At 46.6% G+C, this 27,563-nt stretch overlaps 1 protein-coding gene across 1 annotated transcript; it reads left to right on the top strand.

The window, feature by feature from the left end:
- Window positions 1–837: 837 nt before the first annotated feature.
- Window positions 838–24,706, top strand: TRIM14 (tripartite motif containing 14; the record flags this gene model as incomplete). Its single annotated transcript, XM_084237797.1, has 6 exons — window positions 838–1,053; window positions 3,741–3,836; window positions 14,264–14,497; window positions 16,848–17,010; window positions 21,068–21,160; window positions 24,171–24,706. 6 exons carry the CDS (start codon window positions 838–840, stop codon window positions 24,704–24,706), a joined length of 1,338 nt encoding a protein of 445 aa, XP_084093923.1.
- Window positions 24,707–27,563: the final 2,857 nt, after the last annotated feature.

The following is a 27,563-nucleotide window of genomic DNA, read 5'->3' as shown; positions in this document are numbered from 1 at the left end:
AGCTGTCTGTGGAAAGTAAATAGCGTCAGAGTGAAGTCACAGGTGTTGAGAGATAAAACTAGATAATCTTCACTGGTTACTGCCCAGTTCTTAGCACAGAGGGCAAAGATGAATTTTGCGAGGTAATGGGTGATGTCCCAAGTTCGCTGGAGAGCTATTTCCATCAGAGGAGAGTTGCCCTAGCCAGGGAACAATCTTAGCCATTCCTCACAATCCACTACATGATGGACACCCCCGACTTACTATGGATTCCGTGATGTGAGAGTCCTCTGCCTGTTCCTGATGACAAGCACAATTTTGCTGACATCATCCGCACATGCGTATATGGATAAGTGCTAATGCCTAACTTCAAAACAAGTTATTCAAAATAAGTTCAAACCATCCGGAAAAAGCTTTGCAAACATGGATTTGAAATCCTAAGTCAGTACACAACAGCAGGAGAGAATGAAAGGAAAGTGGAAAACGGAGGTCCTGCATGACACCATCCGCAAGCCCACGGCCAGCCCTGGCCCCACCCACAGGGCTGCAGGGGAAAAGCCCGCCACCTTCCAGTTAGCGCAATGGGAATGAGACCCCACTTCTACGCCGGTCACCTCCAGGTCAGCCACAAGTCCACTAGACCTCGAATGAGCTAAAGCTGTCCAGGGCGGGAGAGCACCCTGCGAGCCCCAAGGCTGCAGAAGCTGCGCTTTCACCCCCGCCCCCAGGCCGTGCCCTGTCACCTCGCCTCTGCGAGCTGGGCCATTTGCGACGCTGGGCTCCGCCCCACCGCCCGGGTTTCGATTCCCCTCCGAGCTCCTTCCTGCGCTGCGCCAACTGGCTGCTGTGGGGGGATGCATGGCGGGCGCTCCGGGGCCAAGGGAGACACCTGCGCGGTCCGACCCCGAGGAGCTCACCGGCGCGAGCGGCTGGCGCTGCAGAGAGCACGGCGACCGCTTGGCCGAACTCTACTGTCGCCGCTGCCGCCGCTGCGTGTGCACGCTGTGCCCAGTGCTGGGCGCGCATCGCGGCCACCCTGTGGGCCTGGCGAAGGAGGAGGCCGCGCGCGTGCAGGTGGGGGCTCGGGTGGCAGGCACGCGGGTCCGGGAGCCCGGTGCAACGGGCGGGTGGGAGTGCCCGGGGGCGGCCCCAGTTCCTGGTTTGGGCCTGGAAACCCAAAGGCCGCCGAGAGAGTCTGAGGCTGTTGACTTGTGGTTCAGGATGAGAGATCCAGGCCCAAGGAGGGCAAAGGGGAAGCGAGGCGATTCGTTAAGCTTCGGGAGAGGTGAGTTTGGGAGTGAGAACTCATGAGCCCTGGCTGGTACCCTGATAACCCTAACGTCATCTGCAAAGGGAAAGACCACCCCACTGCTCTTGGGTTGGAATATAATCTGCCTTTTTTTTTTTTTTTGTGGGACCCTCGCCGGTGGCCGGGGAACAAACCAGCACTGCTGCAGCCTCGCAGCCCAGCGCTCAACCGCTGCGCCACCAGGGGAGGCCCTAATCTACCTTTTAATAGGTGAAAATCCCTGCCTGTTAGATAAAAGCTACGTGGCCCTACCAAGCCACACAGACATCTCTGGTTTTCTTTCTGGAGTTCAAAGAGGGGCTCTTGGGCCTGCTGGCCATGGGAGCAGCCTCAGGACCAACTCCACAGGCTCTGGTGGGCCTGTTCCTCTCGCTCAGACCCTTAGACTGGGGGGCGCTAGGACGGCCATTTTATCCAGAGAAAAAGAGGGATCTGGAAGCAGAGGGGAACCTTGAATCCAGGACTCCACCAGCTGAACTGCCCCTCACTGGCCCATTTAGAGCCCTTATTCATGCTTAATCCCAGTCTATGCTTGATCCTAGTGGTGGCCAGGGTGCTGAACTCTTGTTTCAGCCTTGTGACTGACTTGTTCTGCAGCTCTGGTCAAATCTCTTGGCCTATCTAGTCTACACAGGCTTTCCTGTCTCTGACAAACATCAATTCTTCCATTTCCACGTCTAACAAGTCTTCTGTGATTAACTCAGCCCTACAAGGAGCTTTTCCCTTCATGGCATGACGTAACACCATCACTTAGAGGCAACCGTAGAACTCAGAAGTGAAAATGAGTCCCTGGGGGCCAGTTTAGCTGGTAGAGTCTTGGGTTCAAGCCCTGGCTCTGCCTTCTAGGATTTTTCCTTAACTATAACATGGCTATAATAATAATAGCTCCTTAAAAGACTGTTTTTCAGAGTTAATAAGGCTGCTCCGCAGAGATGCAGGTGTGCCTCTCATCCAGTTGTCCATTGGTCCACCTACCTGCCCATGGATTTTTCATCCACACACCTACCCACTCAACTCTGTTTGTCTTTCATCCATCATAACATCCATTCAGCACATACCCTGTGCCATGAGTCAAGGAATAGCTCAGTCCTTCCCTGACCTGGAGAGGAATTCCTTGGCTGGTGGGGGGAGAACAGACAGCAACAATACAGTGTGATAAATAGTATAACCAGGGAGCCCACGGTAGTGGTTCCTGGGTACCAGAAAGAAGAAAGTGTGATGCAAAGACAGGAAATCCAGCACATGGAGGAGGTGCCACTGGAACTGGCCTTGAAGGATGAAGAGATGCACCCTGTAACTCGAGGGCACTGACACCAGGAGGCTGGGTATCCTTGGATGGTGGGCAGGACAGAAGGCTTAGAAGTCACCGGGGGATAGAATGTGCTCCTAGAAGTTGAGGCTATGACTTACACTTGCACCCTCAACCCCCACCTGTTAGCAAATGCTTGGTGGGCATTAAAATAACAGTAAGCTGCACATATCGAGCCCTTACTCCCTGTTAGACACTATACCAAGCACTTTCTATAGCTCTCATTTAGTCCCCACAGCAAGTCTGTGAGGGTATCCTCATGTTTTACTGAGGACATGCGGTTTCAAAGGTGAGGTCATTGGCCCAGGTCACATGGAAGAAGATATGGAACTCAGATGTAGGTGCTCTTCTCTGACTCTGGGGCTTATGCTCATAACAACTTGCCAATGACTCCAGCTCTCCACTTGAATTTAGCAGCCCTAGGCATTCATTTGGCTCTGTTAAATCAGGGCACTATGTGGGAGCTAGGAATGAAGCAGACCTGCCCAAAGGAAGCTCCCAGCCCACCAGGCAGCCAAACCTGGCTCAGCAAGTAAAGAAAGTTAAGATAGAGATAACATTAAGATATCCCTAAAGAGGTTAAGGCAGAGGTAAGGTCATACCTGAGAGGAAGGAGGGTCAGAGTTAGCCTTTGGGAAATGACAGTTGCAAGAAGCAGAGAAATGAAGGAAACATTTCAGGTGGAAGGGAGAGGGGCCATGAATCCCACACAACTCTCATACATACAGGTCTTCCAGGCCAGAGGGTCCACAGACCCACTGAAGTATACATTCCATGAGGACAGCTCCCAGTATAGGGCGCAGGAAATAATAAGTGCTCAGTTAATATTTGCTGTACAGATAGCGAATGCTCTTCCCCTGGCCCCACACATTTGCCTTAAGATCTTGATTGGGGGCTGGAAAAACAGGTCATCCTAGAAAAAACTGGAAGAGGGGAATACCTGATGTGAGCCTCTGAGAATCAGACAGCCTGGTTCCAGCCCATCCTCCAACTTGTTCTGTGACATTGAGCAAGGATCCTCTCCTTCTGAGTCCCAAGTACCTTGGGTAAAACAAAGTACAGGATGAGATTACCCATGGGATGCCTTGTTCTCTCAAAAGTATTTGAGTATTAAGACTTTCTGCCTAACTCCTTCTTGTACAGAGTCTCACCCAAGAATCATTAAGGCAGTTGGCAACCAAGAAGGAGCAGCAAGATGGCAACATAGCCCAAATAGAAGAGGCTAGAGAAAAACTCAAGGCAAGTGACCATTTCTTCCTTATTCTATTTGAAATGCCCGCATTTCCCTTCAGACACAAGGTTCTTCCTATTATGGGACCAAGGAAAAATAAAAACCGGCCTCAAAGGGGCAAATCAGTTGGGTGGGGGGCTGGGGCTTCTAAATTCAGAGGACCCTTTTTAAGGAAAAAGAACACAAAATTGGGTGCAAACCCATGAAGGAACCATGCCATGTGAGGGTCCTGAGACCCTTGTTTCATTAGCTTGGTCCAGAATCTGCTTTGACCTAGAGCTCTACTCTTGCCACTCCTGCCAGCGTTCTCTCGGAAGGACTAGTCCCTCCATGACTGGTGCCCGCAAATTGCCTTTAACAAAGCAAAACACAGCTTAAGGAACATGCCAACATAGCTCTTTAGGTTTCACTGACCTGTTGTTGTACATAGGAGATATATAAACATATATATATATATATAATATATATACTGCATATGTATATATGTGTGTGTATACACACACACATGCACATACATGTACTTACTTCAGGCTTCACCTTTCAGAAGTGTTTATCTAAAGGGAGTCTCTTGTGAGTTTGAAATGGGGCTGATTTTTTTTTTTTTTTGGACTGTGAAAGGATTATTGCATCTTTAGTGATGCAATAAACTTGGCCAGTTCCATCTCCCACAGCCCAGGTGCTGGTGGGGTGCCCTCCCAGGGCTGTTCTGTGAAACCTGGGGTGACCCACACAATTCAGGCAGGGGACCTCTTGACTTTTACATCTGAAGATTTCTTTTTTCTTTTAATGTTGTGGTTTTTTAGGAGGAAGGGTGCTGGGCATGGTCATGTAATTTTGAAATGTGCTGATGTTATCAGCATTTCTGTGTGAAGTAAGAAAGGGGATTTTGCATGTCAGCCACTTTTCCTTTATGGACCAAACTATATGTCATTCTATACATGGGGTTTTGTTGTTTAAGATCGTGACACAGCAGCAGCCCTTCAGCCCGCCTTTGCCTATGCAGGTGTTCCTCTTCGCCTTCCTTCTCCCCTGCAGTAGCTCTCCTGCCCACCTGTGACTGTGCAGGTACTTCACTGCACTTCACTGACCTCCCTTTGCAAAGCAGCAGAGGCAGCTCTCCCAGGGCTGCCCACCTGTGGCTACACAGGCCTCTTCTTTAGCAAACCTAGGGGCGTCTCTTTGTGTCTGCTTGTGTCTATGCAAGTGTCCTTTTTTCCTTCTCTCCCTTTTTATAATAAATCTTCTTTTTTGGATATTTAAAAAAAATGAAAAAGATCATAACACATAGATGATGGTAAAACACCTTCTGAGCGTCAGCGGTAGCGCTGTGTATCCCCTGTCCGCATCCACCATGATTTGTGAAAACCCTTTTCCTAAAGAACATTCCCAGCATTTCCAGTTTTTCATTGAAGTCAAATAAGACTGCAATGAACATTTTCAGCACCTTAATGCTTTGGGGACTCAGTCCTAAAAGTGACTCACTCATCTGGCCAGACATTTGTGAGGATGTTTGTAGGGCAAGGAAAAATGTCAGGCTTTTCTGCCCTCCCGCCATCAGGATAGATGATGGATCCTTGCGGTCCTGAATGCATGCCTGATGGCAGACACCTGGAATAGGGTGTGGGCATAGGCAGATGGGATTCACCTGGGCTAAGACTGTGCTTTTAAGGGCAGCATCACAGGGACACCAGTAGAAGCCAAGGAGAAGCCAAAAGAGAAGCCTTAAGAGAAGCCTTAAGAGAAGCCAAGAAAGAAGCAGCAGTAGCTGAAAGAGAAGCAGAGAACACCGGAGAGCCCAGATAGAGTGAAGACTTGCTGGGGGCTGGGAGGCCTGCCAGCCTCCCGGCCCCCCAGAACCCTTGCTTGCTGTGTACCGGGTAAATCCCAATAAAAGACCTGCAGAAACCGGGCCTCCCAGGTGGCGCAGCGGTTGAGCGCTGGGTTGCGAAGCTGCCCGCAGCCTCTGCAGCGCCGGTTCGATCCCCGGCTGCTCCCCGGCCACTGGAGGAGGGTCCCGCATGATGCGCAGACCTCTCCTGCCGCCCGCTGCTCCCCTCAGCAGTGTACTTCGGTCCTTCTGCCTGCTCTGCTCCCCGTTCTGGCTCTGGTGAATGCTCTCACCCTCCCGCACTTCTGACTGTACCCAGTGCTTGTATAAAAAATAAATAAATAAATCTTAAAAAAAAAAAGACCTGCAGAAACCACTGAGGAGTCTGACTCCTCCTTTACCCGGTCTGCATGGGATCCTAGAAAACCCACACTGTGTCCTGTCCTGCCCCTACAATTGGCGTAGTTGGCAGGGTGATCCATGCAGACGGGTATGGAGCCCTCCAAAGACCTGGAGGGACTAAGGAGTAACAGACTGTTTGGCTACAACAATGCTGGAGGCGTCATGGTGGCACAGGAGAGGGACAAGGTGTGGGAGCTGTAGGACGAGACCTCACATGAAGGAGACACTTGAGAGGACCAGCCAACGACCCCTGAGGCAGCAAGAATCATGGGCGAAGAGAGGACCATGATTCAGAGCTCACCAGTGCTGATGCAGGGAGAGGCCAACAGACTTGGACTGATGGACATGGACTGACAATCCCGCCAGAAGGCGGAGGACCTTGGCAGGTTATGTTTTTTTGAGAATCTGGGGGTGGCCAGTGGGCCTTGATGGCCAAAAGCAGCCTGTGTATGCCCAGCAGCTAGTTGGAGGAGAAAAGCCAACTGAGAAGGCAAAAGCTGGTACTGATGTTAAGTTTGAGAAGCCCTGAGCGGCTGTTAAGCAGCCTAAGTATGCTGAAGACCTGTGAGTCTCGTAAAATCACCTGTGGGTGATGCCCTGCTCATTGTCGAGTGAAGGTGAGTTGCTGAGGAACCTGTCCTTGGGGGACAGGTGGGGAACGTGGCTTGGGGTGGATCCCAAGCTGTATGTAGAGTTTGCATCTAAGGTCCCCGACCCATGTGCTTGTGCAGTGGGTTGGCCTGAGTACAGGGGTCTGCAAGTCACATTGGTGGCTATGAAGGCCGAGTGTTGGAGCGACAGCAGACAGAAACCCTGAGGGTTGGGTGATTACCCCCAAAGAGTAGAGAACCCCCAATCCAGGAGTGAGTGCATCCTGGGGGTGGATGCGGTGTGTGGCTTGTAGCCGAAACTACAGCCAGAGAAGGTCAGGAAGCCTGACGGCTCCTGGCATGTAACAGAGATGTCTGAGTGATTCCCCTCCCTCGTATGAGCAGTGCCTTCAGCAGCAGATTTGGTGGCTCATCTGCTGGTACCAATAATTGTCTTTTGCCACTAGGTTGGGGCCCTGCCTGGACTTATTTGTGTTCTGTTTATTTTGTTATATTGTGATGTATTTGCTTTTGTGGGCCATGGCTGCATTGTTTGCTAAGAAAATTGTATATATGAAGACTATATAGCAGAAAACCCTGAGGGGGTGGACTGTAGGGTAAGGAAAAATGTCAGGCTTTTCTGCCCTCCAGCCATTAGGATGGATGAAGGAACCCTGCGGTCCTGAGTGCATGCCTGATGGCGGGCACCTGGAGTAGGGTGTGGGCATGTGTAGGTGGGTACACCTGAGCTAAGAGACTGATTTATAAGGGTGGTGCAGCAGAGTGCGGTGTGGTGGTAGTGCGGTGTCGAGGGTGGAGAAGTGGAGTGTATGGAGGAGTACAGCGACTACAAACAACGGCGAAGAGCATGTGGCTGCTAGAACCCTTCATAAACCTACTCGGAATGGGTTGGTTGCTTTACACATGGTTAGAACTGAGGTTACACCAAAATGGTTGGAGAACACTTAATTGCCCTATGGAGACTTTCTTTCTGTTTTTTTAGATCTGTCTGCCTACAGAAGGCACACTATCTGCTCTCGGCCTTCTGGAGAACTTAACAGGAAAGACTGCTCTCTTATCATTTAATGTGCCATTTTAAGGGTCAATGCAATTCAGGGGATTATTGTCAACCTATTCACCCCCAGGTCTAAGGCGTATCCTCCAATCTCAATTTTAATTAGGAACAAAGCTATGTGTTCATCTCCGTCTGACTTCTGAACCTATTCTCAATTAATGGGTTCCTAATTTAGTGGGGAAGAGAGGGACTTTGTATACAGACTCTCAAACTCCAAGATGGATTGGAAGGAGAGAGAGAAAAAGAAGAAGGTAGGTCAGTAAGATGGTATGCAGGAAGACCAGACAGGAAAAAAGAAAAACACTGTGGAGAAAATGTGTAAAAATTGAAGAGAGCAGAATGTGAAATGAAGAGGAGGAGCCCAGAATTCAGGTTGCCTCGGTGCTCCAGTTCCAAGGGATGAGCAGTAAGATCTCAGGTAAATTACTTTCCCTTGTTTTGCTTTATTGACAAACTCTGTGAAATGGGAGCCGTGTTAATAGAACCCAAATTATCGCATTCTTGTGAGTAATACACGATCAGCTCCAGAGAAAGCATTTAGTATAGTCCTTGATGTACTCTAAACAGTTGTGACAATTGCAGTTTTGCATAAAGAAGTTGCAGCTGTTTTGGGTTGAATATGTTTGATACTGGGACTCTTTAAAATGTAAAGGCCAAATTCTGACTTTAGCTTCCCTCCTTATCTCTTGTCTCTTGCCCCCTACAATGTTCATACCTTCTGCCAAACTGTGGCAGGAGCAGTTTGTGATGGGGAGGACAGGACAACCACCACACTCTTGTTTGCTTTCACAGAGGAGTGCCAGGGAAAAGATCACTCCCCTGAAAAGTAATCCTTACAACCACACTGTAAACACAAAGGCTGGTGAACTTCATGTGGTTCAAAGTCTGCTATTCAGAAACCAATGATCAGGCTATCTTTCCTTTCCCGAGATAATTCAAGGGTTATGAATTCCCAACCCACGAAATGACTTCCCCTGAGTCTTGGTTAAACTCTTTGTCTCCCACCATGGCTTCTCTGAGGGTCAATCCACGCAGGTGTAAGGTGGATGCAGCCTGTGAGGGACCCCATCTTTTCACTCAAATGGGGATAAGATGACCCTGCGACAGAGTGGTTATGTTCTTCTAGAATGTGCCTCTTAGGAAGAGTAAGTAATTTATCATTGGTCACAAGCAAGGTATAGGTGAACCTGGAGCCACTACTGGATTCATCCAAATCCACCCAGGAGGACCGTAACCTCTTTGCGAGCTTCAGGCAGAGGAGCGTGAGTGGGTAACATTTGCTCTCTTAGTTTCTATAGAAAGGTCCTCTGTTTACATATGTTGCCTCCAAAAGTGTAACTGGGGGCTGAAACCAAAGGCTGTCACAGGTGGTGCAGATGAGGATGAACAGCCCCAGGTGAAATAAAGACAAAGAATGAGTGGGGTGGAGACTCTGAGAAGAAACACAGGGAACTGCAGAAGCAGCTCTGGGAATTCAGCCTCTTCGGGCATTACTCAGCATTTTCGGGATTTCAGCTTTTTCAGAATTTCAGCGATTCCATATTTTTGGCATTTTTGTATTTTTGGCAATTCCAGGGTCAGCTGTTTCTGCCCTTACCGTGTTGCTCTTCCAGAGGCTGTTGCGGGCCTCTGAAGGACATGGAGAGGCGTCCAGCAGCCAGCCTCAGAGGAGTAAAGTTCGTAGGCTTTGTAGGTAGCAGAGTGACTGCAACTGTTCCCAGCTTTGCTGCTGTTACAGTCTGGAAAGGAAGCTGAGACCCGGAGCCAGGCACCTCACTGAGCCACATGAGTGTGTCTGTTTGTCGGGTGGTTTTGTTAGGGGGAAGTGATGTCCTGAGTTAATCCCATACAGGTTTTGTGGACTCCACCCCCACTCCAGACTAAAGCCATCAAGACTCTGGGAAAGACAAATCCATCACCACCAAGGGAGGGTGGCTGGCACCTGAGGGTGGAGTTGGGCAGCCAGGTTGGATATAAAAAACCAAACACGTGGGCCTTGGGCTCTCTCTGGCTCGCGATCGCTCGCCTCCTGGCTTCACCGCTCCTGGCTGGCGGCCAACTCTGAGAGCGCCATTTTGGGATTCCTGATCGGCGGATCGGGCAGGACTCATTTAAAACTTTGTCTCCCGCTTTTCTCCCAGAGCTGTACATTTCCTCATTTCCCCTTCCCTTGTAAATAAACCTTTTATTAACCTTTCACGTGTGCCTGCAGTAGAGCATTGATAAGTCCTTTTAAGCGCGCGGGTGAGGACCCACAGTCAGGCACCCCGTTTTGTATGGGGGTTGCTCTACAACAGTTTGGCTGCTGCAGCTACTGTTTCCAATGTCGCTTGTCTGGTGCTGTGCTGGGGCATCTCGGCGGCTCTGGTGAGTGTCTTCTGTTGTGTCTTCTGTTGTGTTCATGAGTTGGGTCCCAGCCTATTACCTGGCTGCCACTGCTCCAGGGCCTCAGTGGCAGGAAGATGCCATCTTGGCAGCGTGGCCTTTTCTTCGGAATGGGGGTTCCATGCTTCAGTGGCAGAAAGATGCCATCTTAGACGCTTTTTGTTTTAGGACTCCAAAGCATTGCTTTGGCTGAGGTAAATGGCCATTTGTGGTCTCAGTGACTCTGTTTTTCCTTGTTTGTTAAATGTATCCCACTATCTTTGCTCCCTGAGTCTGAGTGGTCTTGGCAATTGTGCACGTGTTTAAGAACTCAGATAGTGGCTGCAAAACTATTTGGGCAGTGTCCTTGGCCACTTTTGATGCCCCTTATTGCCCCTTATCAAAAGGTGTTTAAAGATTTGTGGCATTGTAGTGGCAGGAAGACACAGAGCAGGATCTCTATGACCCGAGCAGACGGGATGAAGGAGGAGTCCTGGAGCCCTTGGTGGCTTTTTCAGGCTTTTATTGAGTTTACCAGGTACACAGCAGGCAGGGGTGCCAGGGGACCAGGAGGCTGGCAGGTCTCCCAGCCCCCAGCACATCTTTACTCCTGGGCTTTCCGACGTTCTCTCGTAGCCTTTGTTTCTCTGTTCCTTTTGCTCTCGTCCTACTGGCATCCCCATGATGCCACCCTTATAAGCCGTCTTAGCCCAGGTATACCCAACTGTGCATGCCCATACCCTGCTCCAGGTATCCACCATCAGGCATGCATTTAAGCTAATGGCAAGAGGGCGGAAAAGCCTGATACTTTTTACTTACCTTACAGGCATATTTCCTTTCTTTCACTTGGTCATTCAATAAAGATATATCATGTCCAGGCTCAGGGGCCCATAGAAACCATGTTGCCAGTGCAGACTAATTTCCAGGCGAGCCCAAAGGCAGTTTATATGGCCCTCAGTGACAGAGGTTAGCCCCAAGCAGCCCCTTGATGCTGCCAAACAACATCTTCCTGTCCAGGCATCACAGGGGAGCCTAACACCCCCAGGCCCTGCCGCACTGACACATATTTGGTCTGAGAAAAAGGCTGCTTTCAAAAAAAAAAAAAAGAATTTCTGCAGTATGTTTTAATTGTATAAGTAGTACATGAACACATGTTCATTAAATATATATATAAACAATAGCATATTAGAATACAGTATAGAATTTTAGAAAATACAAAATGAGCAGTCCCCCTTCTCTATCCCCCAATCCCATGCCTCTTCCCAAGCATGACCACAACTTACATTTTAAATGCACTTGCAACTATGTGGGCACATATTTCCATACGTAGTTTTTGTGCTCCTTCTACCTAAATGGGATCATCCTATGTGTAGTATTCTGCAACTTTGCTCTTTTTCACTTGGTGTCTTGGAACACTTTCCATGCCAGGATCTATAAGTCCACTGCATTGTTTGGGGTGGGGGTGGGGGGGTGTTAAAATATACATAATACAAAATTTACCATTTTAGCTATTTTTAAGTATACAATTCAGCTGTATCATGTTCACAATGTTGTACACCCATCACCACTGTTTTTAAAAACTTTTTCATTACTCCAAACAAAATAAACTCTGTAACCACTAAGCAATTATTTCCCTGCCCCACCTCCCAGCCTCTGGTAATCCTGAATCTACTTCCTGCCTATGAATTTGCTTGTTCCAGGTATTTTCACATAAGAGAATCATGCAACATTTGTCCTTTTTTTGGTCTGGCTTATTTCACTTAGCAGCCTATCCTCAAGGCTCATATTGCAGCCTGCAACAGAACAGCAGTCTTTTTAATCCCTCTGTGTTATTTCATTGTCTGAAAGTAGCATCATTTATAAAATAAACATATGTCCACTTCCTGTATGTTGCCCAGCCTCTCCTATCAGCAACAATGAGAGCCTCTTGCTATGCAAATCTTCCTGCATATGTGTTCTTGCCTGTGTGAAAACATTTCCTAGGATGGATTCCTGCATCAGAGGGGGTATGTGTGTAAGCGTTTGTGGTTTCATTTTTAATGTGTTCAGATCTGCCAGGCCCCCTCTTCCCTCTCTGTGTTTTGGGGTCCATCTACAGAGCTCTTCCCTCCCCAATTTTATTTATTTTTTAATTTATTTATGCACACAAGAACTGGGGTACAGGCCAGAGGTGCGGGGGGAGAGAGGATTCACCTGAGACAGAGTGGGGAACAGAACAGGCTGAAATACACTGCTCAGGGGAATAGCAGGTGAGACAGAAGTCTGCTGTACCATGTGGGTATCTCCCTGGTCAGCAGGGAATCGAACTCGTGCTGCAGAGGCTGCGGACAGCTTCATAGTGCTGGGCTTAACCCCTTGCACCACCAGGGAGGCACCCCCTTCCCAATTTTAATAAATATAATGATTCTGTATTTCATTCTAATTGATTATTATTTTAATGTTTAGTGCTTTATTCTAGGTGGTGTTTGTGGTTTACATTTTACTCTGGAAAACCTTAAACTTATGGATTTTGAAGCAAATCCCAGATATAACATTTCATCTGTAAAACTTTCAGCATATTGTCTCTAAAAGATGGGACATTTTTTAAAAAAACATGACCATATTGTCATCATCACCTATTCAAATTAATATTTTACTTTTATCATCAAATCTCTAATCAGTGATAACATTTGCAATAATCTTACAAATGTCATATGTAATTTGTTTCAACTAGGAAGGAAAGGCCTCAAAATTCAATTGGTTGATACATATATATATATATATTTTTTTTTTGTGTGTGTGTGTGTGTATGTGTGTGGGACGCTCGCCGGTAGCCGGGGATCGAACTGGCCTTGCAACCCAGCGCTCAACCGCTGCGCCACCAGGGGAGGCCCAATTGGTTGATATATTGATGGTTAACATATGGTCATCTGTCCTTAATATTGTATATTCTCTAAGCTGGATTTTTAAATTAGATCAAAAGGCTTAATCAGATTCACATTTTTGGCAACATTACTTCACAAGAGGATTGTGTCTAAATTTATTTTTTATATATATAAGGATCTAACAAATTTTTCCAATTGTGGCTAATTGCATATTGCACCAATATCACTTATTGATTAATTTGCTCTCTCCTTCCAATAATTTGTAATGGCAACCACTATATTTGTGTGTCGGTGTGTGCATTTGTATATGATATATATTTTTCTTGGTTCTTTTTCTGTTTGGAACTCTGCATTTTTGGTCTTTTTGTCTCTGCCTAAGCCACATAGTTTTAAATCCTGTAAATTTAGAGTTAGTTTTGATAGCTTATATCGGTATATTCATTTGTCTGTCTTTCATTGATCTTTTTTTTTAAACGTCAATTTATTTTTTTTTTGGAAGATTTATTTATTTATTTATTTATTTATTTATTTATTTATTTATTTATACAAGCACCAGGTACAGTCAGAAGTGTGGGTGGGTGAGAGAACTCACCAGAGCAAGAGCAGGGAGCAGAACAGACAGACTGACAAAATACACTGCTGAGGGGAGCAGCGGGCATGGCAGGAGAGGTCTGTCGTGCCATGTAGGACCCTCGCCAGCGGCCGGGGATCAAACCAGCGCTGCAGAGGCTGCGGGCAGCTTCACAGCCCAGCACTCAACTGCTGCGCCACCAGGGGAGGCACTTTCATTGATCTTTTTAAAGCAATTTTTAGCTTTTATTGTACTTAGTTTCCCCATGATAATTTAATATTTGTTTGATCTGTATATTAAATATATATTTATTTAAATAAACTTCCCTTTGATTGAGATTGCATTGAATTTATAGACCAGTTTGGAGACAAATAACATCTTTATAGTAATGCAACTTCCCAACCAGAGAGAGTTATTTCTTCCATGCATTCAGATTATTTTTATGTCTTTCAATGTAATTTATACTGTTATTTATCTAGGTTTTTACAGTTTTCACTAGGTTTATTTTTGACATTTTGTTATTTTCCCCACTACTTAAAAAAGGGTCTCTATTTGTCCACATATTTTACAATTGGTTATAGCTGGTACATAGAAAAAGCTTGAGTTTTTAAATTGATCTTTTACCTGACTGATCACCTTGCTGAAACTTCCTTTTTATATATTATAATAATTTTTTTGATGTTGATTATTCTGGATTTTCTGGCTGGTAATCATATCATCTGCAACTGGTTTTCTTTTTAGGCTCATGCAGAGTCAAGTAAAGCCTGGCTGACCTCGAAATTTACCGAACTCAGACTACTACTTGATGAGGAAGAAGTGCTGGCCAAGAAATTCATTGATAAAAACACTGAGCTTGCCGTCCAGGAGTATAGGGACCGAATCTACTCTTGTGAGAAGCAAATTGACATCATTAATGACCTCTCCAACAGGGTCTGGTGTATCAGCCAGGAGCCAGATCCAGTACAGCTGCTTCAGGTAATCCTGGGTTTCTGCCCTCACAGGTGACACCTGCCATCCCCACTTCATTGTAGTTACTGTGGCATTGAACACGATTTTCACACTGCGTAAATTCACAGAGAATTACCTTGTTAGCTGGTAGACTGCCTTTCTCCCACACAAATGGCCATAAAATATACATTGTTAAGAAAATAATATACATCTTGGAGAAATTAAATAACAGTTACCATTTTTTAAAAAGATTTATTTATGCATACAAGAGCTGGGGTACAGGCCAGAGATGCAGGGGGTGAGAGGATTCACCAGAGACAGTGAGGGAAACAGAACAGGCAGACTGACTGAAATACACAGCTGAGGGGAGCAGCGGGTGAGACAGGAGAGGTCTGCTGAGCCATGAGGGTTGCTCCCTGGTTGGCCGGGGATCGAACTTGTGCTGCAGAGGCTGCGGACAGCTTCATAGGTTGCGTCTTAACCCCTTGTGCCACCAGGGAGACCCTTGAGAGCGTCTGTATCCCCAGCACTTCATGTATCTTATAGCACTAATATTTACTAGAACTCTGGGTTTTGGCACTCCATTATGAGTGAGAAATTGGCATTCAGGGAGGTTGAAATGACTTATCTAAAGTCACACTGCCTGGTAGGTGGGAAAGCTGAAATCAGAACCCAGGTCTGTCTGACTCTAAAGTCACAAGGCATCATTGCCATCCCTCTGCCCGTACACTCTTGAGATACCCTTCCTGGAAGGGCAGGTGCCTTTGAGCTAGTGAGCAAACTCCAGGAGCTGAGTCACAGTTAGCTCAGGGGGAGAAAGACAGTATTCCTTGGTCACTGAGGTCTGTTAGCGGCTATTGCCTTAAGCTGAAGGAGAGTCTGAGAAATAGCCCCTGTGATAGTCACTTAGTGAAAGCATGTTGTTCCTGTCTACAAGGAACCATGGAGAAACTGTCTTGTGTCAGTACACCTGGGCAGACAGCTGTGCACTTGATTTACTTTTCCTCTTGTGTGACTCTTCCTGTTTCCTTTTTTGCTATGGCTTCTGGGAGCTCCGGGCCAAACAGTTTTCAAATAACTGACTCACTTCGTAGCATACATTTTGTGCCACATCCCGTTCTGACTTCCAGCTCACATTCTGACTCTGCTTTTTCTCTTTGATCATTTTCTCACAGTAAAGAGAACTTTTGCAGTTTTGGATAACCTTTGTAAGATGCTTTAAAGGCTTGTGGAACAAGGCAGAGTACCACTAAATAAGGGTGGCTGTGTCTGAGTCTACCACAAATTTGCATGATCTTTGCCTGAAAGTAAGACAAATACATCAGCCAGTACAAAACCAGTCAAGCCCATGTCTGGCAGGTATTTCCACTCTTGTGCCTTGTCTCATTGTTAGCTATTTCAGCCAAATTCTAGGTGAAGTGCTCTCCCAGGCATGATGAGTATTGTACTTTAGGAGTGGCGAGATGTCCAGAGGAGTACATTTGTTTATTTGCTCATAATAATAGTGTTTTTTTAATGGATTTCTAATACAGAGGGATATTTCAATGGAGAAGAATATTGTTCTTCCAGCATACGTATAGTTTCAGAGCTTTGACATCTAATTCCTTTATTCTCTTTATTCTGCTGGTTTTCTTCATCCTTCTTTCTTTCCTTCTGTTTGCTCATTTATTTATTCACTAGACACATACTGAGCAACCAGTTCTGCACCAGTCCCTACTCAACATTAGGAGCTCATAGTAGGAAGACTTGCTTAGAAGCAATTATTCACAGCACAGCTCAGGTGAGCTAGGAAAAGGTAGTCAGGGAAGACTCCTAGGAGGAAGTGACAGTAGAACTGGTTATGGGATGATGGCCGGTGATATCCCAGACTGAAAGGACCACATGCATATGAGAGTTTGGCAGGTTGGAAAACCATCAGGGTTTAAGCTGGCTGGAAGTGTGATAGGGGTACAAGGGAGGGGATGTTGAGAGAAGCGGCTGGATCAGGAAGTCAAGATTAGTTGGCTAAGATCTTATATGCCTGGCCATGGAGTTTAAACTTTGTCCTGTAAAGAGATAGGAGCCAAGGTAATGGCATGGCCAGATTAAAGCTTTAAAAAGATCACTTTGATGACAGGGTGGAGGATGGACTGGGGGCTGGAAGGGAAGTGGGAGAAGACCACAGTGTCCAGGGAGAGGGCATGGTGGCCAGAACCAGTGAAGGGGCAGCAGGGATGGAGAGAAGAAAGCAGGTTTGAAAGATGCAACAGGATTATTAGGGGGCAGGAGGGCAGGCCCAGTGCTGCCTATCCTGGGTTTGTCCTTGTGTGCAGTGGTGGGGGCTGGGACACAGCTTGCAGCTCCCAAATCTGCCCTGCCCCCCCATGTGCCCTCGCAGAAGTACACAGCCACTGAGCGGGAGCTGCAGCAGCAGATGCGCCTGGGCGAGCTGTGCTACCCCAAGCCTGTCTCCTTTGAGCCCATCAAGAGCTTCTTTAAGGGCCTAGCGGAAACCATGCAAAGCGTGTTACAGACGCCCCTGGAAGTTCGCCTTAAGGAAAGTAAGTCGCCGTATGGATCGTCTTCGTGTCTTTAACTCCCCTACTGTACTTTAGCCCAGAGACAAGTGCAAGGATCGCCACCCTAACCATGTCTCTTCCACCCAGAGGCCCTTGAGTGGGCTGTCCAGGGCACCTGGCTTGGGCCCCAACCTTCTGCCTTCACCCCTCCTGAGACCATGACCTGCCACTCACAGCCACACAGCTCTATTTCTATCCCTGGGTAATTCCCAGATTCTGTGCTACCTCATCTTTGCCTGCTCTGGGCTCCCAGGGGGAATGGGCACCTCCCCCCTCCTCTTCCTCTGCCTGGCCAAGTCCTGCCTTTGTGAGTGTAGCACAGCTTTGCTCACCTAGGAAGTCCTGGTCACCCCACTTTGAAGGCTCACTCCTTCCCCTGGGACTCCTCTCTGCTTCTTTAAGGTCATGGAAGTGTATTTCAGTAAATCCGCAAAAAAAAAAAAAAAAAAAGTGTCCTGGAGTAAAATAAAGCAAGTAGGGAAAATAGAGGATGGCCAGGAGGAGGAGCTATTTCACATGAGGAAGTGAGGAAGGGCTTTCTGAGAAGGGGGCCGTGTGAGCTGACCTGAAGGAAGCCTTCTTTAAGCTCTGCGAGTTGGAACGACCTGAGATGGTAGTGGGCACACACATGGACTCGAGCCAGGTTCCTGCCCCAGGTCCACCGTTACCTAACCCAGCCATCCTGGGCAGGGCACCTGACTGTACTTTGCCTCTATTCCCACATCCATAAAATGGAGATGACAACATAGGTCCCTGTTATAGCACTGTTGGAAGAATTCGGTGAGTCCTTGCATGTGAAGTGCTTAGAGTGGCCCTCAGGCATGGTAAGCACGATGTAAGCACCAGCTAGTATTACTGCTGCTGCTGTTATATCTAGGGAAATATCTGCTAGGGTGGAAAAAAAACAAGTGCAAAGGTCCTGAGGTATAAGGTAGGAGTCAGTTTGGCTTGTTGAAGGACCAGCAAAAAGGGGTTCGTAGGAATGGATTCAGGTGGCAGAAGGAAGAGAGATAGCAAGGAAACGCCAAAGCTTTTAGCAACTAGGAGAAGGAAGCTCTTATTTTTCTGAGATGGCAAGTGCATTTGGAATTGGAAGGAATGGCCCTTCTGACTCTGAGTAGTATCAAAGTGGTTTGCAAGAGTAAATACCTGATGAAAGGCAGCAAAAAAGGAGTCAAGAGGAAAGTGGTCGATGCATTTTCTAAGAGTTCAGTGTGATATGAGAGCATGGTGAGGGATATTAGAAAAACACTGCTTGAGGAAACAGAAAACTTCATCTGATGGCACTTGGGGGCCTGGGAGAGCTTTTGAAGTGAGCTCCCTGACCTGCAGAAAATGTAGCTGCATTTAGAAAATTCAAGCCAATTACTGAGGATATTCTTGGCAAAAGCGCCCAACCTCCAGGGTGTAGACTTTACCCTGGGCAACACGTGCCCCATGACTGCCAGTGGCGATTTGCTTCACCAGCTCTATACTGGTTTTGCTTTAAAAGGCAACAGTAGATTTGGAAGACTTCTTACATTGGTACCAATAAATCTGCTAGATATCACAGAAATCCTGACCTGAGCGGGGCAGAAAAATGACTCAAAAGGACTCAGAAGATCAATCAGCTTATTCTAGGCAGCACATTAAAAAAAGACACACGGAAGGCTTGCCAATCTACCTACCTGCTACATGAAGTCCAAGTTTGACTTGGGAAGACTTGGAGCATCCTGGACTAGGGGGGTAGTTCTGGAAGAGCCCCTGGATGTGAGATGGGTACTAATGGACATGAGTCACCAGTCCAAGAATCTGTTTAAAATTCAGACTTTTAATGGTGACAAGAAGTGTCTTTAAAAAAAAAAAATTGGGAAGAATGAAGTGCTTGGATCTGTTAGGTTTGAGAAGTTTGACTTCCTACGTGGTGATGTCAAATTAGCAGCTGGATCTATGATTCTCGAGTTCTGTGATGAGGGGAGTGGTGTTCACATGGGAGGCAGGTGGGGGCTTCTTCCCACCAGGTGGGCAAGGAAGGCATCCTTGGGAAAGTGGTGAATTCCAGCCCAGGCAACTGAAATTCACCAGGCCCAGGGGAAGGGATCCTGGTGGAGGAAACAGCAAGTGCCAAGGGCCCTACTTGTTGAAGAGCTTGGTGAGGTTTAGGCACAGTGGAGGCCAGAGTCACAGGAGCACAGGGAGAGGGGAGATGAGATGAAAGCAGTTGGAAATTACCTAGGCACATGGGGCCTGGCAGAGCATTGCCATCTCCTCGGATCAGGAAAAAAGGAGAGGGAGAGAGAAAATGAAGCAAAATGATATCAGTACGCACTGGGCACCCTCTGGGATGCAGAAAGAGGGGAGTCTGGGCCCCAGCCATCTGTAGAGCAGGCAGACGGTGAGTGTGTAACCACAATGGCCAGGGCCATGGGAGGAGAAACAGAGAGTGATTTTGATGGAAAACCAGGAAGCCTTCCTGGAAGAGCTGGCACTCTAGCTGGACCTTAATGAATCACTATGCTTGGGAAAATGGGAGAGAACAGGGAAAGACATTTCACTCTGAGACAAGCAAAGTCTAAAGTATGTTTGGGACACTGAAGTGTGCAGCGGGGCTGAGTAGTGGAGTTACCTGAGCTGGTTTGTTAAAACAGATATTTTCAAAATCTGTGAACAGTGTTCTCTTTGTTCATAACTTTTACTGGAAGTTTGGCTACACAGTCCAACTGAAAAATTCTTGAGTTTAATTATTTTAAAAGAAAATCACATCAGAATCATAGCTGTCTATATAATTCAATTAAAAAAAAAAGACTAGTCAAATATGAAAACAAACTAACAAACAAGAATCTTAGCCAATGATTGCTCCAGGAAGCTTTGGGCTTATCGGTATCCAGTGGGTGGGCATTCATGTATTCCCCCATCTCTCTTCCAAGATGGACCCAAAAGTCAGTTCATATTTACATTCTCAGTGGTCCATTCCCAAAGGACTGGCGGTGACTCTTGCGTCCTTGATAACAGTTAACACTTGCTCTGTGCCAGGCCTTGTTTATTATAGATTCATCCAGCAACTCCTCACCACTACCCTGTATGGTCGGCTTCTTCATCCCCCTCCATTTTATAGATGAGTAAGTGAGGCTCAGAGAGCTTCACCGACTTGCTCTAGATCAACCAGTTGGTAGTTGGCAGAAGCAAAGTTCAAACAGCATTTCCTCAGCCAGCCCCTTTTTTCCATCCCCACTGCTCCCATTCAGAACTGAGCCTCCCAGCAGGGCCTCTGCCTTCACACTCACCCTGCCCCATCATTCCCCACCAAAGAGAGCTCTGGAAATTCTGTTCATGTATACCCTCACTCAGACACCCTCCATGGCTCCCCACTGGCCACTCTATATCTGTCTTTGTCTTTACTCCCACTGTAGCTTCTTGTCAGGAAAAATTTCATCCTTTCATTTTTCCCAGGTACCTAAGTCTTCATCATCCTCTAAGGGACAGCTGAGGGGCTTCTTCCTCCAAGAAGCTGCTTCTGACTCCTTCAAGCCCGAGTCCCTTTCACTTCTTCTCTGTAACTGGGAGCACTCTCTGGCTTGGGTGGTGGTTCAGGGGAACCTAGTTCTCTCCTCATTACCTGACTGAGCTGTGAAAACCAGGGACCATGGCGTGGGTTCCCCTTGAACCGCCTCTCAAGAGAATGAGACTTGAACGAGATTTTTCTGAGGATCAGCTTGAATTCTTTTCCATCTTTATGCCATAATTTCATTACTGCCTTGAGGTTGCCACCATCCTTTACAGTTGAGTACAGAAGTGATTCTCAGGCTCCTCAGGGAGCTGCTGCCCCTGCTCCAGGGCTCCCTGCCCTTGCCCTGCCATGATGGATGTGCCTCCTGTGCTGAAAAGTGCGTTTCTTCTTAGAGCTGAGCTTTGCTCAGAGTGAATTTGTATTTCCTACTTAATGTGCAAGGGATTCTTGGGTCGAGACTTTGCGAATCTCCAGTTTGTAATAGTTACAGTAGTTTTATCATTTGTGCTGTTTGCATAAGCACAAAGCACTCATTTCTCACATTTGTTGCAGACCTGAACTGCCGGCTCTTGGGTTCCTCCAGTGTCAAGCCAGGTTCCTTGTTGAAAACAAGCCCTCCTCCAGAGCGCCAGCTCTTCTTAAAGTGTAAGTGGGGAGAGGGTGAAGAAGGTGTGCTGTGGGTGTGGGCTTGTAGAAATGGGCCCCACCTTCATTTCCTAAGAGACCTAACTTGGATTTTTAAAACCTTTGCTGTTTTTTCTTAAATACAATAATAATACATGTTCATTGTAGAAACATTAAAAGGCAAAGGGAAACAAAGATTTGAAAAAGAAAATCACTTATACATAACTCTCCCATAATGACTGTTATTACTTGCCTTTTAGTTTTCTTTGGTATAACTACATGACTATATCTATACATAAATGATATATTTAGTATTTCTATTTTGCAACCATGGTGTCATACTATACATACTGTTTGGTAATGCATTTCACTTACTGATGTATTGTGATTATCTTTTCTCCCTTAAAAAATTATATAGCATGCTTTTTATAGAAAGTTAGAAATTAGAATAGAGCAAAAAGAAAAAAGATAAATGCTGCTAATATTTGGGCTTCCATTTTTAGACATTTTAAACTACATATATGTGCAGATTTTTAAAATGGGATCATACTATAGCTATCCTTTTATAAATTTTTAATAACTTAGTTGAACAATATTGTATTTCAATAAATTTAAATACTGTGGTTATTTTTAAAGGATGCATAATATTACATTGAATAAAATTCCCATATTTAACTACTCTCATAATGTTGGACATTTAGGCTGTGTTATATTTTCATTTCTATAAACAGTGACGTGATAAACATCCATTCCTGTACATATTTATTGAATTAGTGAATGAATGAGTACACCTACCACACTGGTGTATTGTATTTTAGGAGTAATTTCTCAAAGTAGTATTACCGGTCATGCATTTTTGAAAAAAAAAAGACTTTAATTGAAATAGAAAGTACATAAAGAGGAGAGCACAAATCAAAGGGGGTGTAGGCTAATGATTTAAAAGTAAACACATTCTTCAGACCTAATTCAGACCAAGAAATGGAAATTTCCAGCTCCCTGGAAGTTCTCCTCATGCCGTGTCCTATCTGCCAGCCTCCAAGGGTAACCACTCTCCTGACTTCTAAACGTACAGATTAGTTTTACTTGTTTTGTGACTTTTATGTAACTTGATCATTCAGGCTATCCTCTTTTGTGTCTTGCTTCTATCACTCAATATTTGTGAGATTTATCCTTATTGTTGTGGAGCAGGAGTTTCTTCATTCTCAATGCTGTAAAATAGTCCATGGCATGAATATGTATAACACATTTTATCTGCAGGGCATTTTGTATGATTTCAGGTTTTGACTATTGTGAGTAACGTTGTTAGGAACACTCTTGTGCATGTCTTTTGATGCACAGGTATGTGGATGGTGGGTATTTACTGAGGAGTCAGCCACAAGGGTGCCCACTATAACCATAAATATGTTCTGTTTAGAACATTAACAATGTTCTAAATGTCCTGGACAGTGCCTTGAAGCAAGAAAAAGAAATGAAAGTTATAAGGATTGGAAAAGTGGGGGAGAGATCATTAGTCATGGATGACATGATTATTTTCAGGAAATCCAAAGTAACCCAGTTACTAAGTGAAATTTGAACAGGTGCTGGTTTGTAAAGTCAGTACACACAGTTCTTCTCCTAGGGGACTTTCAAACAGGCCCTCAGAGCAATCAAGGCAGTTCCTTTGCTGCTGTGGTCATTGGCCCTCCCCCTTCCTCCCCTCCCCCCTGCATAGGCAGAGCACTTACACTATTTTCTGTTATATTAGCAAAAAAAAAAATTAGAAAATAAAAATTTACAAATATTTTCCATAACATTGTTAAAAACTAGGAATAAATCTTACAAAAGAAGTACAAAACTTCTACTGAAAATTTTAGCAAACTCTTTGGAAGTATTTACTTAAGCTGAACATTCACATACAAACCCTAAGCTCTAGCTCTTTTTTTAAAACTTCATGTCTACACCTGTGTGGTAAAAGAGAATGCTTATTGGGAGTTCAAATCACTACCACCTCTCTGGAGGACAACTTAGCAATAATTACCAAAGGACAATTTGGTGATATTTGCCAAAGGCTTAAAAACAATCACCCCCATTGACCCAGCAAATCCTCTTTTAGAAGTATCTCCTGAAAAATAATCAGGTACATACAGATGTAATCATAAATATTAGGAAAAAGGGGGATGGAGCATCGATTAAATTATAACACATCCATACATCAAAATCTTAGGACTGCCATCTTATAAAAGTTATTTGGGGGTGGTAAAATGTTCATAAATACATAGATAAAATTTAAAAAGCTGGGCCTCCCTGGTGGTGCAAGGGGTTAAGTTTCAGCACTATGAAGCCATTGGCAGCCACTGCAGCATGAGTTCCATCCCTGGCCAGGGAGATACCCACATGGCAGAGCCGACCTCTCCTGTCTTGCCTGCTGCTCCCCTCAGCAGTGTATTTCAGTCGATCTGCCTGTTCTGCTCCCCACTCTGCCTCTGGTGTATCCTCTCACCCCCGCCTCCCCCAACCTCTGGCCTACACCCCAATTCTATAAATTGTATGCATACATAAATAAAATTTTAAAAAAATTTTAATTTTAAAAGCCCATTACCCAAGTGCATGTACTGTATGATACCAATGTTGGAAAAAAAACCTATAAAGCATCTGGCAAAATATGGAAAGACATACACCCAGGTGTTACTGTGATAGGATCCATTTTTAATAAAAAACTTTACAAATTGGCAACAATTTATCATAGAAAATTATCATAACAATTTATAACAATTTATCATAGAAAATTATCATAGAAAATTAATTTATCATAGAAAATTATCATAGAAAATTCACACTGTGCAAAGGGTGTACAGTAAAATTTCTTCTCCTTCCCTTGCACCCCAGATCACCTCCCCAGAGGCCATCGGGGTTAAAGGGTCGACTTGGGTGTTTTCCCTCTTTCTACTATGAACATGTATAGGGCCTGGCCGTTGGCGCGAGGCGGGTGGGTATTTCGGGGGCGGGAGCCGCGCACCCCCACCCACCAGGCCTCGTGTCCCGCCCTCCACAGACGCGCGCACGCCCACGCTGGACCCGGACACGATGCACGCGCGCCTGCGCCTCTCGCCCGACCGCCTGTCCGTGTACTCCGGCCTGCTGGGCTGCCTGGGGCCCACGGCCACGCTGCGCTTCGACAAGCTGTGGCAGGTGCTGGGTAGGGACAGCTTCGCCGCCGGCCGCCACTACTGGGAAGTGGACCTGCAGGAGGCGGGCATCGGCTGGTGGGTGGGTGCGGCTTACGGCTCCTTGCGACGCCGCGGGGACACGGCCGCTGCCCGCCTGGGCTGCAACCGCCAGTCCTGGTGCCTCAAGCGCTATGACCTCGAGTACTGGGCCTTTCACGACGGCCAGCGCAACCGGTTGCGGCCCCGCCAGGACCTGGATCGGCTTGGTGTCTTTCTGGATTACGAGGCTGGCATCCTCTCCTTCTACGACGTGATGGGCGGCATGAGCCACCTGCACACCTTCCGTGCCTCCTTCCAGGAACCACTGTATCCAGCCCTGCGGCTGTGGGAAGGGGCCATCAGCATCACCCGGCTGCCCTAGGGGCCGGAGGGACTGGAGTGAGGTCCTGGGCCCTTCGCTGCTCTGATCTCACCAGACCCAGCCATGGCTGGCCCACTGTCTACTCTGTGTGCCCTTCTCCCATCAGCCCCTCTGCGGCACTGCCATGCTGTGTGTTTTGGATGGTACCTCTCCTAGGCTGGTTTCAAACAGCTTCTTTGCTGCTGCATGTTCATTGGACCTCCCCCCCCCACCACCACCACCAGAGCACTTAACTGCACTGCCTTTGGTAGGATTCCTGAAAACCCACAGTCCAAGCGCACCTGACCATATTAGAATTCACGTCTTCAGCCTTGGACCTTCTCCCTTACACAGCACAGTAGCTCCTGGCACATGATAGGCACATGGTAAATATGTGGCTGAAGAGAAGCAACTGGTCCAGACCCTTCTTCCTAGCTCTTGGAGGAGCCTCCTGCCTTCCACTTCAGCTTGTCCTTGTCACCTTCAGAGCCTCTTAAGCCTCTTGACCTGACCCCTCACGCCTTCTCATCCTTTACCCCAGAACCAGAGGGATCTGCCTAAAACTTAATCTCTCAACTCTCAAGAGGTTCCCAAGGATAACAGGGTCAAAAAAACAAGCACCTTACCCTAGCATTCAAGTCTTTTCTAGTCTGCCCCCAACTTCTATCCTCATTTTGCTCCTATTGCTCTTTTCAGAGACAGTCTGACCAGAATTGTGTCTCACATAGGTCCATCTCTACACCTTTCATTTACACTATCCCCTGGCCATGCCCCTCCCCCCAAACATTTATTACAGGAAAGTCCTTTCTTCTCTTTGCCTGTCTCAGTCTTCCCAAGCCTCAAGAATCTTCCTCTCTGCCAGAGTCACAAATCTGAGACCTGTCTTTCCAACTAGACTAGAAGCTTTCTAAGGCATCTATTAGATACTATAGTACCCTCCCCCACCCTGAAAATTTCCTAATATCCCTTTTATCCCAGGCAGTGAGTGAGTGACCAGCAGTGGTCTCTTCTTGACTCACAGACAGCTGAGCCTCACAAAAAGGCCTCAGATCACCCAGCCTGACCTTATTATACGTCTGGAAGACAAAGGCCCTGAAAAAGAGTTGCTTTAAGTCACCAGGTGACTGAGGGGCTGCACCATGCCCAGCCTCCTGGGAAGTCTGATTAGCCCTTCAGGTCCAGCTTTCAAGCTGCAAGATTGTTCTGTTTATTTCTCAGGGGATGTTGGGAAGAAATCAGCAGGTGGCCGTTGCTAAGCAATGACAGTTTTTCCAACTGTCTTGGAACCAAAAGGAGAGGAGCCATGGTGGGGTTTGGGCAGCCCCGACATCCTCTTGCTCCTCAAACCCCTTAGATCTAGATGTTGCCAAAAAAAAACCCAGAGAGCCTTGTTTTCCAAAAAGAAGTGACAGAAATGGAGAAGTCCAAACCAGTAAGAGCTTACTGGCAGCCTGCTCCCCTAGCAAGGAGGGAGAGGCTTCTTTCCAGGATCTTTGCCTCAGTTCTGAAGATTCAACGTCCCAACTCGTCAAATTCTCTAGGCAGTTTTGAAGTCATGCTGTGTTAAAGCATCCTCATAGGTGCAACGGTAGGGCGAGAAAAATCCCCCCCGTGGCTTAAACTGACTCAAGGTGCATTCATTAACTTGAACTATATATAAAACTGCCAATTTCCAATAGTTTTTGACCTAAAAATGGTCCTTTCATATGGAACAATGTAACACAAGTAGAATACTCAAAAGTGCCTTTGGTTCTAACCAAGTAATTTAAAACTCTAGCTGAATAAATGCCTAAGCACTGTGCTCCAAGAATCCTGAGAAAAGGAAAATTAATTCTCCTGGGGATGCCCCAGAGCTGAATTCTGACTGCAGACGACAGTCCTGACGGAGGAAGATGGGTACGCTTGACCCCACGTCTCTCTCTATTCCTGAAAACCAACAGTTGCTCCCACAGCTGCAGAGCCCAAGTAGTACGAGCACTTGCTCTTTGGGCAGATGCTATCCTAATGCTTTACAACTGTTAACTCATTGGATCCTCACATCATCCCTGGGAGGCAGAAGGTTATTCCAGCTCTACATGTGGCAAAATTGAGACTCAGAATGAGTAACTTGCCCAAGGTCACACAGCTAACAATGGAGCTGGGGTCCGCATACATGTCCGCCAGGCAGTACTGTTGAGGTGAATGCAGCCTGACTGGCCAGCGCCTGCTCACTCTGACCCTTGTCCCCTCTAGATGGGCCTGTCATGCTTTGTTTTTGCCTGGTCACTCTGGGGCTTGGGTCTACCTTTGTAGTACCTGCCCTACCTTCCTAGGGCTCTGAGATGAGGTCTTCCACCAGATAGGAATTTGTTTTCCACGTGCCAGAGACTGAGCTAATCTATAAAGGATAAAAAATTACTTTTATCAAATGCCTACATGGTGCCAAGGCCTGAACTAGCCAGAAAACTGCAATTTTGGCCCACAATCATGAGTTCAGGCTACTCATCTTTCACTTCTTGGAGCATCATCTGTTGGGGGGTGGGGGCTTAATTCCAGCACTATGAGGCTTGAACGAGCCAAAGAATGTGAACCTGCCTTTAAAAGTCTACTGTGCCTCCTTATACGTGTTTTTCTAATAAAGCATGAGTACTGTCCTTGCCAATCATGTTCTTGGAAGTTCATGGTGCCTCACTCAGGTACACAGCACCCAGGCCGGGATGGGGCTGCTGATGAGGAGGGGTGAGCATGAGCACAGCCACAGGTTTGAGTCCCCTAGGTCCTGCTCAGAAGCCTTCCATGGCTCCCCAGTGCCTACAGAATTAAGTTCTAATTCAACAGACTCTTAAGCTCTTCCTTCTTGGCTCCCATGACTCCTGTGCCTGCCTCCCACACCTCTGGG

Source organism: Talpa europaea, assembly GCF_964194135.1.
Source record: "Talpa europaea genome assembly, chromosome: 7".
In the NCBI taxonomy this organism is placed as follows: Eukaryota; Metazoa; Chordata; class Mammalia; order Eulipotyphla; family Talpidae; genus Talpa; species Talpa europaea.
The sequence above is the reverse complement of the archived record's forward strand: the minus strand, read 5'-3'. Positions and strand labels throughout refer to the sequence as shown.